Consider the following 16216-nt stretch of genomic DNA (forward strand, 5'->3'; position numbering starts at 1 on the left):
AGCAATGAATAAGACAACCAAGGCTCCTGTGGTCATGGTGCTTCCATTCTGGAGAATGAACAGGAAAAAATAAAAGAGAAAGAAAAAAAGAAACAAGATACTTACAAATAGGGATAAATAACACAAAGAGGATAGGCTAATGTGACAGGGAGGATGGGGACAGCAGTGGAGAGAGTGCTTAGCAGAGACCTATCTGGTCACATGAGTTTGTAGCTGGGATTGCCATATGATAAAAGGCCATCCATGTGAATATCTATAGGAAGAGATTCAGAACAGAGAACATGGCAAGATCCTGAAGCAGAATATGTTTATCTGTGTTTGCAGAACAGAAATAAAGTCAATATGGCCTCAGCTTAATGAGCAGATAGAAGCCCGGTATGATTAGAGGTGAGAGGGGGAGACAGGAATAGATTATGTAGGAACTTGTGGGCCAACCCGAGTGGTTTTGCTTTTATTTTAAGTGAAATGGGAAACTTTGAAAGGTTTCAATCAGAAGAATGATTTGATCTGAAAAGAAACATTTATAGGTCACTCTGCCACATGATAATGGGTTGTAAGGTGGCAATTGCAGGGCTACTGCAGTAATCCAAGTGAGAGACAAAGGTATCTTAGACTAGAATGGCAGAGGGGAAGATGGAGAAAAATAGGTTGATTTAGAATAGATTCTGGGTATAAAACCAGCAGCATTGCTGGGGTATTAAATGTAGCCAGAAGAGAGGAAGAAAGGATGACTCCTGGGTTTTTGGTGAGAACAGATGGATGATGAATGATGGTGTTATTTACTAAAATGGAAAAGAATAGAGTAGGAAGATTTTTTAGGGAAAATTTTTATACATGTTAAAATTAAGTTTTCTATTAGACATCAAAGTGGACATCCGCAGGCAGTGGGATATTCCTGTCTCTGATTCAGGGGAATTGTTATGAACACTATTGGAAAATACAGGTGTCACTACTGGCCTAGACAAGGGAAGTTTCTGTGCAGTGACAGGCACAAATGCCCAAATGAAGTGGCTAGAGAGAATGGAATGTAAAGGTTTGTGGGCATTGAATATAGGCAGCTGTTTTTGAATTTTACTGTGGAAAGAAATAGAGTGCCTAGTGGAATAGGGTGTATGCATGTTAGAAGTGATGTGAAGGTCAAGAAGAATTTTTTAACCATGGGAGATTTTAACATGCCTGCTTGCTGCTGGAATCATGTAGTAGAAAGGGAGAAGAGTAATTCTGAAGGATGAGGGAGGCTAATTGCAGAATCTGAGTACTTGAGAATTCCAGGAGAGCTTTGATAAAGAGGAAATGAGTTTTGAGCAGGGATAATTCTTCCATCGAAACTGGGGACAGCAAGAACAGGAGCAGGAAGATGGCAGAGTAGGACCCCCCTAGGCTCACCTTGTCCCACAAACACAACTAGATAATTATCATATCATCCTAACTACCCCAAAAATCAACTTAAAGACTGACAGAAAAATCTCCTTAACTAAAGGGAGAGAAGAGGCCACATTGAAGATGACAGGAAGTGTGGAAATGTGGTTTAGGGGAGAAACAGATCATGGCTGCTACACAAGGGAAGGAGACATGGTTGCTAAAAAAGAAGGGAGAGGAACACACAGGGGAATTCATAAGGAGAATGTTTCCTCAAAGCCAATGGCTTAGAAAGTGAGAGGGGTTGAATTCCGTGAGTTCTTGCAACCAGTGGGGTTTAAAGCCTGGAGTTTTAAAGATCAGTAGGCTTGGTTGGGATAGAGCCCAGAGAGCACTGTGTTGCATCTAGAGAACAAGCAGACAAACAACCAGGGGACAACGTGGAAATAGCAATCTGAAGAGTGTGTGGGGCACACAGTGGGGTTATTTGCTCCTCTCAGAGCACATCCCTGAGGGGCATCATTCACAGACACCTCTCCAGGAACAAAGGAGCTGGCCAGTGCCATTTCCATCCCCTCCTACCCTTCAGCATAAACACAGAATAACCTGCAAGAAGCAGTGCAGTGCAGACACTAGCTGCCTAACTTGCTTACACCAAGTACCACCCCCTCTGCACTTCAGTGGAACTTCCATTCTCAAACATGCTTGCCTCAGTTCCAGTGCGGCAGGTCCCTCCCCCAGAAGATTAGTGCAAAACCCTGTCCACACCATGTCTCAATACAGAGAGTTTTGCAGGGTCTCAGTTCTGGTGGAGGTGGTGACAGGTCTCATTTCACAAGCAGACCAGAGCACATCTGTGAGCTAAAACTCACCACATTCAGGCCAGGGACCAAACGCTGCCCACAGCATGCAAGGAGAGCCTCTGCAGATGACTGGCCTGAAGGATAGAGAAGCCAGAATGCAAAAGCAGAGTGTATGCATCACACCAGAGACATTCCCTGAAGTGCCAGGCCTTGGGCACTACATGACCTCTTAAGGCCATTACTTTCAGAAGCAGGAGACATAACTGGTTTTTCTAACACAGAGAAGGCAAGAGCCTTAGATAAAATGCAAAGATGGAGGATTTGTCCCAAACGAAAGAACAAGATAAGGCCAAGGCCAGAGATCTAAGTGAAACAGATGTAAGTAACATGCCTGATTGAGAATTTAAAGCAATGATCATAAGGATACTCTCCGGGCTTGAGAGAAGAATAGAAGACATCAGCGAGATCCTTACCACAGAGACAAAAGAGTTAAAAAATAATCAAATGAAGAGTCCAATAAACAAGATTAGAAACACCTTTGATGCAATGAACAGTAGGCTGGAAGAAGTAGAGAAATGAATTAATGACTTAGAGTAATGGAAAGTAAGCTGAACAAAAGAGAGAAAAAAGAATTGTGCAAAATGAGAATAGACTTAGGGAACGCAGTGACTCCATCAAATGTAATAACATTCATGTTATAGGAGTCCCAGAAGAAGAGCAAGCAAAGGGGGCAGAACATTTATTTGAAGAAGTAATAGCTAAAAACTTCCCTAATTTGGGGAAGGAAATGATACCCAGATCCAGGAGGCACAGAGAACTCCCATCAAAATCAACAGAAAGCAGGCCAAGACATATTGTAATTAAATTTGCAAAATAGAGTGATAAAAAAATCTTAAAAGCAGCAAGACAAAGAAGTCCTTAACTTACAAGGTAAAATCCAAAAGGCTAGAGGGAGATTTTTCAACAGAAACTTTGCAAATGAGAAAGGAGTGGCATGATATATTCAAAGAGATAAATGGGAAAAATCTGCAGCCAAGAATACTCTATGCAGCAAAGCTATCATCCAGAATAGAAGGAGAGATAAAGAGTTCCCCAGACAAACAAAAACCAAAGGAATTCATGACCCCTAAATCAGCCCTGCAAGAAATATTAAAGGGGACTCTTCCAGTGGAAAGGAGAGACCAAAAGTGACAGTATAAAGGTGGAAAACCCAAAAGTGGTAAAAATGAATATTTCTGTAAAAATCAGTCAAGGAACTCACGCCAAAGGATATAAAATGTAATAATGTATCACTAAAATGTGGGGAGGAGAGGGAAAAAGAATGGGTTCTAACTTGAATGACCATCAACTTAATTTAGACTGCTATTTACAGAAAAGTTATATACAAGCCTAATGGTAAGTATATATCAATAAGCACTAATAAACATGCAAAGAATAAAGAGAAAGAAATGTAAATATGTCACTAAAGAAAATCAACAAACCATGAAAAAAAGACAAGAAATGATTAAGAAAATCTCCAGAAACAACCACAAAACAAGTAAAATGGCAATATAAACATATCTATCAATAATTACTTGGACTGTAAATGGACTAAAGGCTCTAGTCAAAAGATGCAGGGTGTCAGAATGGATAGAAATACAAGACTTACTTATATACTGCCTGCAAGAGACTCATTTTAGATCTAAAAACACCTGCAGATTGAAAGTGAGGGGATGGAGAAACATTTATCATATCATTATCATGGACGTCAAAAGAAAGCTGGAGTAGCAATACTGATACTTTATACAAAGTAGACTCTAAAACAAAGACTGTAATAAGATACAAAGAAGGGCATTATATAATAATGAAGTGGACAATCCAGCAGGAAGATACAATCATTGTAAATATTTATGCACCCAATATGAAAGCACCCAAATATATAAAACAATAACAACAAAACAACAACAAAAGCAATAAGGCATATAAAGGAACTAATTAACTAATTGATAATAATAGTAGGATACTTTACATCCTCCTTATATCAATGGACAGATTATCTAAACAGAAAATCAACAAGGAACACTGGACCAGATGGCCTTAACAGATATATTCAGAATATTCCATCCTAAAACAGCAGAATACACATTTTTTTCAAGTGCACATGGAACATTCTCTGGAATAGATCACAAACAAGTCTTAACAAATACAAAAAGATTGAAATGATACCATGCACCTTTTCTGACCACAACACTATGAAACTAGAAGTCAAAAATTTGTGAAGAGACCACAAACACATGGAGGTTAAACAACATGCTACTAAACAATGAATGAGTCAACCAGGAAATCAAAGAAGAAATTAAAAAAAAAAAATACATGGAAACATATGAAAATGAAAACACAATGGCCCCAAACCTTTGGGATGCAGCAAAAGCAGTGCTAAGTGGGAAGTTTATAGCAATACAGACTTACCTCAAGAAGTAAGAAAAATCTCAAATAAATAACCTAATCTTACTCCTAAAGGAGCTAGAAAAAGGATAACAAACAAAGCCTAAAGCCATCTAAAGGAAGGAAATAATAAAGATTAGAGCAGAAATAAATGATATAGAAACTAAAAAGAAAAAAAAATCAACAAAACCAGAAGATGGCTCTTTGACAAAATCAATAGAATCGATAAACCTCTAGCAAGACTTATCAAAAAGAAAAGAGAAAGGACCCAAATAAATAGAATCACAAATAAAAGAGGGGAAATAACAACCAACACCACAGAAATACAAACAATTACAAGAGAATATTATGAAAAACTATATGCCAATAAATTGGACAACCTAGAAAAAAATGGATAAATTCCTAAGAGACATAAAGTACCAAAATTGAAACTGGAAGAAATAGAAAGCTTGAACTGATAACCAGCAAAGAAATGGAATCAATAATCAAAAAACTCTCAGCAGACAAAACTCTAAGACCAGATGGCTTCACAGGTGAATTCTGCCAAACATTTAAAAGAGAGTTAATACCTATTCTCAAATATTCCAAAAAATAGAAAAGGAAGGAAAACTTCCAAATTCATTCTATGAGGCCAGCATTATCCTGATAGCAAAACAAGATAAAGACCAAACGAAAAAGAGAACTACAGGCCAATACCCCTGATGAACATATATGCAAAAATTCTCCACAAAATACTAGCAAACCAAATCCAACAATACATTAAAAACGTCATTCATCACGATCATGTGGAATTTCTTGCTGGGTTGCAAGGGTGGTATACTATTCACAGTCAATGTGAAATATCACATTAATAAAAGGATAAGAACCATATGATTATTTCAATAGATGCAGACAAAGTACAACAGCCAATCATGGTAAAAACTCTTAACAAAGTAGGTTTAGAGGGAACACACCTCAACATAATAAAGTCCATGTATGAAAACCCACAGCAAATATCATCCAAAATGGGGGAAAACTGAAAGCTTTTCCTCTATGGTCAGGAACAAGACAAGGAGGTCCACTCTCACCACTTTTATTCAATATAGTAATGGAAATCCAGCCACAGCAATCAGAAAACAAAATGCATCCAGATGGGTAAGGAAGAAGTGAAACTTTCAGTATTTGCAGATGACCTGATACTATATATAGAAAACCTGAACGAATCCACCAAAAAACTGCTAGAACTGATCAATGAATTCAGTGAAGTTGTAGGATATAAAATCAATGCACAGAAATCTGTTACATTTATATGCAGCAATAAATGAAGCAGCAGAAAGAGAAATTAAGGAATTAATCTCATTTACAATTGCACCAAAAATAATAAGATACCTAGGAATAAACTTAACTAAAGAAGTGAGAGACCTGTACTCTGAAAACTACAAAACATTAATGAAAGACATTATAGATGACACAAAGAAATGGAAAGACATCCATGCTCATGGATTGGAAGAACAAATATTGTTAAAATGTCTATATTACCCAAAGCAATCTACACAGTTACTGCAATCCCTATTAAACTACCAAAAGCGTTTTTCACAGAACTAGAATAAATAATCTTAAAATTTGTGTGGAAGCACAAAGGACCCTGAATAGCTAAAGCAACCTTGTTAGAGAAAAGCAAAGCTGGAGGCATCACAATTCCTGACTTTAAGCTATATTACAAAACTGTAGTAATGAAAACAGTATGGTACTGACACAAAAATAGACACATATATCAATAGAACAGAATAGCAAATCCAGAAACAAACCCACAATTATATGGTCAATTAATGTTCAACAGAGCAGGAAAGAATAGCCAATGGGAGAAAGATAGTCTCTTCAACAAATGGTGTTGGGAAAAGTGGACAGCAACATGCAAAAGAATGAAACTGGACCACTTTCTTACACCATACACAAAAATAAAATGGATTAATGATCTACATGTGAGACCTGAAACCATAAAAATCCTAGAAGAGAACACAGGCAATAACTTCTTTGACATCAGCCATAGCAACTTCTTTCTAGATATGTCTCCTGAGGCAAGAGAAACAAATAAAAAATAAGCTGTTGGACTACATCAAAATTAAAAGCTTCTGCACAACAAAGGAAACCATTAACAAAACTAAAAGGCAGCCTACAGAATGTGAGAAGGTATTTACAAATCTCAGATATTTATATATCTGATAAAGAGCTAGTATCCAAAATATATAAAGAACTTATAAAATTCAACACCCAGAAATTAAGTAATCCAATTAAAAATGGTCAATTAACACGAATAGACATTTTCTCAAAGACATCCAGGTGGCCAATAAAAACATGAAAAGATGCTCAACATCACTTTTCATCAGGGAAATGCAAATCAAAGCTACAGTGAGATATCACCTCACAGCTGTCAGGCTAAAATCAACAACACAAGAAACAACAGGTGTTGGTGAGGATGTGGAGAAAGGGAAACAATCTTGCACTGTTGGTGGGAATGCAAACTGGTGCAGCCACTCCGGAAAACAGTATGGAGTTTCCTCAAAAGGTTAGGATCTACCCAAGATCCAGCAACTGCACTACTAGGTATTTACCTAGAATACAGAAATACTAATTCTAAGGGGTACATACACCCTGATGTTTATAGCAATATTATCTATGATAGCCAAATTATGGAAACAGCCCAGGTGTCCATTGATTGATGAATGGATAAAGAAAAGTGGTGTATACATATACAATAGAATATTAGCCATAAAAAAGAATGAAATATTACCATTTGCAAGGACATGGATGGAGCTAGAAACTATGCTAAGTGAAATAAGTCCAAGAAAGACCAATACCATATGATGTCACTCATATGTGGAATTTACAAAACAAAACAAAGGAGCAAAGAGGAAAAAACAAAGAGAGGCAAATCCAGAAAGAGACTCTTAACTATAGAGAACAAACTGATGGTTACCAAAAGGGAGAGGGGAGGAGGATGGGTTAAATAGGTGATAGAGATTACGTTTGTGGCAACTCTGTGTGATGAGCACTGGGTGATGTATGGAAGTGTTGAATAATTATATTGTACAGCTGAAACTAATACTGCACTGTATGTTAAATGAGTTTAAATAAAAACTTGAAAAGAAAAAGAAATGAGGGACAGCAGATAATATGGGTACAGAGAAGCAGGTAGGTTAGCAAAATTTAAGTTTGAGCAGGAAAGAAGGGAGTTTGGGTCTGATTGCTTCCGTTTTCATGTAGTGTGAGATTATGTTAATGAGTTGAGAGGTAGTGGTGAGAGTTTTTGGAGATTAAGGAAACAAGAGTGAAATAGTTATCTTGGAGAAGGTTTGAAAAAGCATTTTCTGGGGAAGTGGTTTTCTAAATAGCCCTGAGATCCATGTTATGACTAAGAAGTGAGTGGTTTTCCCCTGCAATGTTCAGATGATTCAGTGAAGATAGAGAATAGGCAGAGAGTTGGATTTATCAAATTTTATTTATTTAATTTTTTAACGTTTATTTTCAGGAGAGAGAGAGTGCGCGCAGGGCAGGGGTAGAGAGAGAGAGAGAGAGGGAGAGACATAGCATCCGAAGCAGGCTCCAGGCTCTGAGCTGTCAGCACAGAGCCTGACATGGGGCTCAAACTCACGGACTGCAAGATCATGACCTGAGCTGAAGTTGGATGCTTAACCAACTGGGCTAGCCAGGGGCCCCTATCAACTTTTAAAGGCTATTAAAATACGTTTTTGTTTTTTAAATGAGTTTCAGAGACTTTGGTTACTACTTATTTCCAAAGGAAAACTAATCTTAGAATTCAGCAATACTTAACCGCATAGAGTTATGTGATTCTAGAATTGGAAGGGAAATTACCAAAGAAGAACTGTAGAGGAAACACAATGACAGGCCATCATTTATTAAGTCCTTGCTAAACATGAAATATTGAGCGGTATGTAGACTGAGTGGAAGATATGGTCCCAGCCCTGAAGAAGCTTATACTCTATTGGGAATGCAAGAAATAGTAATCATATTATATTGAATTAAATTCTCTAGCTGTCCCATATTTAGTGTCAGAAGTGAAAAACAAGAAAACCCTGTGGGCTGCTGCGTAGCTTTCCTTTCTGATCTGCCATCTGCGGTGGAACCAAGATGCAAATTTTTGTGAAAACCCTTACAGGAAAGACCATCAGTGTTGAGGTCGAACCCTCGATACAATAGAAAGTATGAAAGCCAAGATTCAGGATAAGGAAGAAATTCCTCCTGATGAGCAGTTTGATCTTTGCTGGCAAGCAACTGGAAGATGGACGTACTTTGTCTGACTACAACATTCAAAAGGAGTCCACTTCATCTCGTTGAGACTTTGTGGTGGTGCTAAGAAAAGGAAGGAGACGTCTTTCACCACTCTCAAGAAGAGTAAGCATAAGAGAAAGAAGGTTAAACTGGCTGTCCTGAAATACTATAAGGTGGATGAGAATGGCAAAATCAGTCGCCTTCGTTGGAGTGCCCTTCCAATGAATGTGGTGCTGGGGTTTTTATAGCCAGCCACTTTGACAGACATTATGGCAAATGTTGTCTGACCTACTGCTTCAACAAACCCAAAGACAAGTAATTGTATATGGGTTAATAAAAGACATGAACTAAAAAAAAAAAAAAGAGAAAAGATAGTTATCAGTGAGATGGCTTTTGAGGCGATTAGAGAAATGGGGAATTTATTCTGAAACCTACAGAGGATTATGTCGTATTCAATATACAGGCACCCCTCGATTTATTGTGCTTCACAAACGTTTGTGGCAACTCTGTGTCGAGCAAGTCTATTGGTGCCATTTTCCAACAGCATCACTTACTTTATGTCTCTGTGTCAGTTGGGTAATTCTCACTGTATTTCAAAAATCTTTGCTATTAGTATATTTGTTATGGTGATCTGTAACCTGTGACTATAACTCGCTTTAGCATTTTTTAGCCATATATATATATATATATATATATATATATATATATATATGTATATATTTAGTGTCAGAAGTGAAAAACAAGAAAACCCCTTATATATATATAATATATATATACACATATATATATACATATACATATATAATATATATATACACACATATATACATATATATATATATATATATACACACACACACACACACACACACCCTTTATATATAAAGTCCAACTTCGGTATTCATATATATATATATATATATATATATGAATATAGTTTATATATATGTAAACTATAACTTGTTTAGCATTTTTAGCCATATATATGTGTGTGTGTTTGTGTGTGTATGTATTTATATATATATATGTATGTATGTGTGTGTGTATGTGTATATATACATACATATATATACGTATATACATACATATATATATATATATGTATATATACACACACGAACAGTAGAGAGGCGCAGAAGGAGAGAGAGAGAATCCTAAGCAGGCTCCATGCTCAGTGCAGAAGCCCAACACAGGGCTCGATTCCACAACCCTAGGATCATGACCTGAGCCAAAATCAAGAGTCTGACATGCCTACCAACTGAGCTACCCAGGTGCCCCAATAAAATATTTTTAAATTAGGGTATGTACATTGTTTTTTTACACATAATGCTCATGTGCACTTAAAAGACTACAGTAATATGAACATAACTTTTATAAGCACTGGGAAACCAAAAAATTCATTTGACTCACTTTATTTTTTTTATTTTATTTTTTTCATTTGACTTACTTTATTGTGATATTCTCTTTATTGCAATGGTCTGGAACCAAACCCACAATATCTCTGAGATATGCCTGTATTAAGTGCATACTTGCAGTTAACAGACCAAGGAGAACAAATGAGTTTTTACAATGCAGCATAGTAATGCTGTAATATAGGATGTTAGATACTCTGTAGTCAAAGCTTTGTGATTCTCAGGTTCAAATATGAGGTTTTTCTATGACAATTCAAATTCATTCCCAGAAGCAACTGTTTTACAAAGCCTTAATGAGGTGTGACACTGTCTGCATGAGGCACTGTCACGGGAGCTACAGAGTCAGGTTGTCTGTGCTTGAATCCTGGCTTTGCGACACACTTGCTATGAGGGATAACCCTAGTTAGCATCTAGTTGGTAGGTAAAGTCCTTTGCAGAATGCATGGCACATACTAAATGCTCAAGAAGTATTTAATCACTCGTACAGAGACGAGGTTAGTAACAACATGATGATGATTTGATAGACTTAAAACTTCCAATTGCAATGGAGGGGAGAAATGGCCACTCCAGATTCTCTAATGTTTCCCATTTTGTGCAGAATAACCCCCAGATCCATATGCAGAAATACAGTGCCCTCCTCCCCAGTTTCCTTTCTGATCCCTCTCTGCCCCTCCCCCTTATTCATTCTGCTCCCACCAACACCAGCTGTTCCTCAGACATGCAAGGCATCTTCCTACCTCAAGGCCTGCACAGTTGCTATTCTCTCTGCCTTGACTGCTCTTTCCCTGGAAAACTGCATTGGTTGCTTTTTACCTCCTTCAGGTCTTTGCTCAGATGTGACCTGCCCAGTGAGGTCTCCTACCACCCTATTTAAAATGCACACTTCTCACCTCTGACAGTCTACATACTCCCCTGTTCCCTCTGTGCCTTACTTTTCTCCATGGGATTTACTCCCATCTTACACACAGTCTCCTTTGTTCCTCCCATCAGAAAGTAAGCTTCATGTGAGCAGGGATTTTGCATATTTTGTTCACTATTGGATCCTCAGCACCTAGGACAGCACTTGCTTAAAAATATTTGTTGGATGAATGAATGGATGAGTGAATGAAGACTTAGGTAGAACAGGGGTACTAAAAACAACACACTGGATATCTTGAAGTTTAAAGTATATCCTTCACATATCCATTCCAGTAAATCAAAGGTTACACAGGCTAACCACTTATTCTGTTAAAATTAAAGAGACCTAAGAAATACTCCACAGCTTCTTGTAACTCAGCATTATGCAAACGGGTCAATATTCTGTTGGTTAGTAGTACTCAGGGAATGGATCACACGGTGACAATAAGGTGTAGATAGAACAGAAAAAGGGAGGGAACAAAGTCATACCTCCTAATTTTGCCATCCAAGGCAGCCCTTGACTTAGAATCTATGTTGCTGAAAACCTGCCCTTGCTAGACCCTGCACTTAGAGCCTCTATGCTTTCGCAAGATAAACTATATCTCTTAGATAAGTGTATGTACTATTTTGCCTGTAACTTCATTTTCTATTATGCTGGGATCTTTCCCCAGAGTCCTAAATCTCACTCATGTTAGATAACACACGAGCTTGCCAAATTAGATTACCTCAGTTTCTTCTCACCTTAAATGCTCTTTTTGAGGTAAATATTGAGCTGACGCAACCTCTAAACTCTCTGTGAAGACTCTTTCTCCCTGTTCATGTTTCCTGATTGCACAAGGATGCCTGAATATCCTCATGGATGCTGGGGCACAGAAGAGTGGGCAGCTGGCAGGTCATTGCACTGTCCTGCTGGCCTCCATTGAGATGTTTACACTGGTGGTCCCTGGGCATCCAGGTGTCTTTGGTCTGGTGACATGTGGCTGCTCTAGCTTTTCTTTCAGGGACCTCGCTTGACAAGGTGTTTGGGATGGTCCTGGATTTATGAAGATGCAGAAATCCTGTCCTGACCTCATGTCACTTCTGTGTCCAGATCACCCCTATGTCACATGTGGGTTTTAGGCAACCGGGGGTCCTAACTTGGCCCATCATTCTAGATACCACCTTCTACTCAGAGTGCTCTGCTCTTCCCTGGCATGTCGCACTGACCACCAGCCTCCTGCAAGAGGTGTGTAGGCTCCTTGGGCTTCTCTCAAGGAAGTGGGAGTCCAACTTCAGTATTCTCAGTATGATACCCTTAGTTGGGTATTTACATCTTATTCATGGCTTATGTGGAGCTTGAATTATAGCTCTTTGGTTATTTCAAATATCTTCCCTATACAATATCCTGTGGTCCACACATATTTCCTGTAAAAAGTAGTTCCTTTTGTTAAAATATATATCTGTTTAGCATCTGTCCAAAATATCATTCTTATTTGATATTTAGAGAAGCAGTATAGTATAATATGATGGTTAAGGCCTGGACTCTGGCACCATTCTGCTGAATACTTACTGGTTTTTTCATTTGCTGCCATGTGACCTTGGGGAGTTATTTAATCTCTGTGCCTCAGTTTCCTCACTTGTAAAATGTGGATAATGGTAGTACTTACTTCATAGGGTTGTTGTGATGATTAAATGAATATACTTAAGTGCTTGGAACACCATCTGGCACAAAGTAGGTGTGCTGTGTTACGTAGTACTTTAATAATAGTTACTGGAAGTACCTATGTCCTGGGAGTGCACCTCTTGGGCCAGTGGGTTTAGACAAGGGTACCCTTTGCCTGTAGTAAGAGGCAGAAACATTACTGCCGGTGGATGTTCGCTAATAATGTTCCCCAATGACTCCTTGGCCTTGGAGATTTCACCTGTTTCACTGCCACCACTTTCCTTTATCCGGTCAGAGGAATTTAGGATCTTGGACGCTGAGAGGAGAACGCACTCAACTTCATCCTCTTCCTCCGGATGCTTCTCTGTAACAGAACCATAATAGGTGGCTTTTAGTTTCTTTGGGAGAAGGGAGGCCAACCGTACGATTCCGGACGCGGACGCCCTCAGAGGCCACGGGAGGGCGCGCCGGGGCCACGCAGCGCGGCGGGACCTGGTGGCGCAGCAGCTGGAAGCAAAGGCTGGGCGTGGGGATGCAGGCGGTGCTTTAGTCCTCGGGGTGGGGGGGAGGGGGGGAACAGCAGGGGTGTGCTGCTAGTCAGGAAGTCGGCACTCCGGGACCAGCCTTGGGGGTGAACGGGTCCGGGCACCCTCCACTGCCCGTCCACTTCCCATGGCCCCTACTCTGGGACTCTTACCCGGACTCATTTCTGCTGCTCAAGTTCTTCCAACTGCCTTCCCCCATGCATTCCGCCCCAGTAGCTTCGCGCAGGGGCAGCCCGTTGCCTGGTAACCCGGCTGCGGGGCACGCGCGTGGGTGGGGGTGCGGGGCGGAAGTGCGAGCTGGGGTCCGGGGTCTGGGAGCTGTGATGCTCATCCCGCCACCAGCGCGCCGGGGACAGTCGGGGTTTGCTGTGCTCTTAGGCCTGGGGCCAGTCTCACTGGGGCATTTTTCTCCCGGCTTCTCCGCTGACCAGAACTTGATCTTGATCATAGTCTGAACGAAGACTGCACCTTTTGGACCAAAGCTGTGTGGACAAAGGGGAATGCTTGGAAACAGGCAAACACCTAGGAACTTTCTGTTTTTCGTATCCTGGTTTCATTGTTTATTTTGCTTCATTCCTCGTTTTTTCGACCCCTCCGCCAGTGTAGTTTCAATGTTTGGGGGTTTGATGGATCCAAAACCAATATTGTGAAAGGACTTTTGTTTGCTCTGGTTAAAAGAAAACCCCGATTTCCAGTAATAATCTTAAAATAACAATGAGATGTATGAAAATGTACACATTAAAGCTGATGCAGAGGCACCGATCTCCATATGTCAAAGCAGGCTAATTTCCTGTGCACCTGGGCAAACCATTTGCAAAAGATGGATATTGTGTTGGAAACTGGAGCTCGTTCAACCAAGGACTGGTTGGTGTGGCTGCAGTCAATACTTTATGCAGAACAGAAAAATGGCTCTCTTTAAGTAAAAGCTTTAAATGAATATATATTATTTATTTTGCAATAGCAACCATTCCAGATAGAATATAAAGTAATGGAAAATTCAAATTTTAAGTCACAATAAGGAATTTAAAGTTATAATATAATAATTTATTGTATAATAGTATGTTTTGCTTTCATGGAAATGAAACTCATGATAGTCTCAATGTTTGCTTGATATACTTTCTTGTTAACAATAGGATGATCTCTAGAAAATTTGAGTCTTGTGGCATTGTAGACAATTTCAATAAATTGTGTCTTTGAGAACTTACGCTCTCCATTGATGATGGCTAGTGACAAAATTAACTTCTGGAGAGCGACAAATGTTTTCAGCAGTGTGTCTGTTAAATTACTACTCTAAATAATTTACAGTATTTTGAAGTGAGTATGCAGATAAAAGCTACTACAATTTATTAAGCTAATTTCTACTAATGAAATTTCCATAACAGACTATAATATCTTTCACATGACATATTAATATCCAATATTAATAATGATAATATAATGTAATGTCCTCTAATAACTCTAATTTGTCTATGTGAGATATATAGATTATGATGGCAAGTGATATTGGTTATTACACCGAAATTTCTTGGGGCTCTACCTGGGAGGATTTTGCGACACCATTTAGTATAGGATATAAAAAGCAGATGAAAAGAGTTACAATGTCAAACTCAAATTTAGCCAGTCCCCTAATCTCAGTAGAGACATACTGTAAGATACTTCCCAATCAGTCAGAAAGGTAGTTCTTTACTTAGAAGGACAGTCAACTTAGAAATTGGGTCAACAAGGCCTTTGGATTTTAAACATTTTTCTTTTGTAAACTGAATCAGATATATATAGTCACAGAAGAAAAAATAATTTGTCAGAAACGTCTTGTAATTAACATAAAAAACTCCATGTTTGGAGCCTACTAAGATTTAGGTAGATAATAATAAAGATTATAGGTAGATAATAATAAAGATAATAACAAAGATATAATAAAGATTAATAAATTAAGAAATAATATTAAATATAACAATACTTAAATAATAAAAATGTCTATGATATGAATGGCATCCCCTCAGAAGAGGCCCTCATGTAGGGCCTCATGCGAATAATCGCACACAGAGACCCTCTTCTCTGATCAGAGAGAACCTGAAAGCTGTAAAAATGAGGGTGGATGGTGGACACATCTCATTGGGGGGCATTCACGGCATTTGAGAATGTGTGTTGAGGAAGTCTTACCTGAATACCCAGGACCACCTAAAACTGTTGTCACCCATCACAGCCTGTACTCGAAACTCCATTCTGAAGTTGGCGGGTAAAGGCGTTTCAGTGACTTGCCCTTGTCTGCTCGTGGGTTTACTCGTCTGTACAACAGGGAGCTGCCAAGATTGTTGTGAGGGTTAGTGGACCCCGTGGGACAGGATCTGCTACCATCGGTGCAGTAGGTACATAGGAGGCTGACAGGGAATGGAAGCTCTAGACCTCAGAATCTAAGGTGAGATTTTGTAACAGTGTTGATATTTTTTCCTTATGTAAAAAGATTTGATACTTCAACTGCAAAAGATTCAAGGGGCACCTGGGTAGTTCAGTCAGTTAAGTGTCCAGCTCTTGGTTTCAGCTTGGGTCAGGAGCTCACAGTTCGTGAATTTAAGCCCTGCATCAATCAGGCTCTGTACTAATAGGAAAGACTACTGTCCTAACAGTACAGTGCAAATATCAGAAAAAAATTTATATTTTACTTATTTTATCCTTAAATTTTTAAATTTAAATCCTTAAATCCAAGTTAGTTAATATATTGTGTAATAGTGGTCTCAGGAGTAAAATTTAGTGATTGATCACTTACATGTCACACCTGGTGCTCATCCCAACAAGTGCCCTCCTTAATGCCCATCACCCATTTAGCCCAACCTCTCCCCCACCTCCCCTCCAGCAACCCTCAGTTTG

General features: G+C 39.0%; 1 protein-coding gene and 1 pseudogene across 1 annotated transcript in view; one reads left to right on the plus strand and one right to left on the minus strand.

The window, feature by feature from the left end:
* The window catches only part of CCDC110 (coiled-coil domain containing 110), a 23354-nt gene extending 9204 nt beyond the window's left edge, over positions 1–14150 (minus strand). Inside the window, exons 1-2 of the mRNA XM_045453765.1 lie at positions 13504–14150; positions 13066–13170 (exon numbers count right to left, since the gene is read on the minus strand). Of these exons, the coding sequence (XP_045309721.1) occupies positions 13066–13170; positions 13504–13513 (115 nt within the window). The 5' untranslated portion in view covers positions 13514–14150. The remainder of the gene's footprint in view (positions 1–13065; positions 13171–13503) is intronic.
* On the plus strand, positions 8173–9218 carry LOC123585592 (annotated as a pseudogene).
* Positions 14151–16216: the final 2066 nt, after the last annotated feature.

Source organism: Leopardus geoffroyi, chromosome B1 (assembly GCF_018350155.1).
Source record: "Leopardus geoffroyi isolate Oge1 chromosome B1, O.geoffroyi_Oge1_pat1.0, whole genome shotgun sequence".
NCBI lineage: Eukaryota > Metazoa > Chordata > Mammalia > Carnivora > Felidae > Leopardus > Leopardus geoffroyi.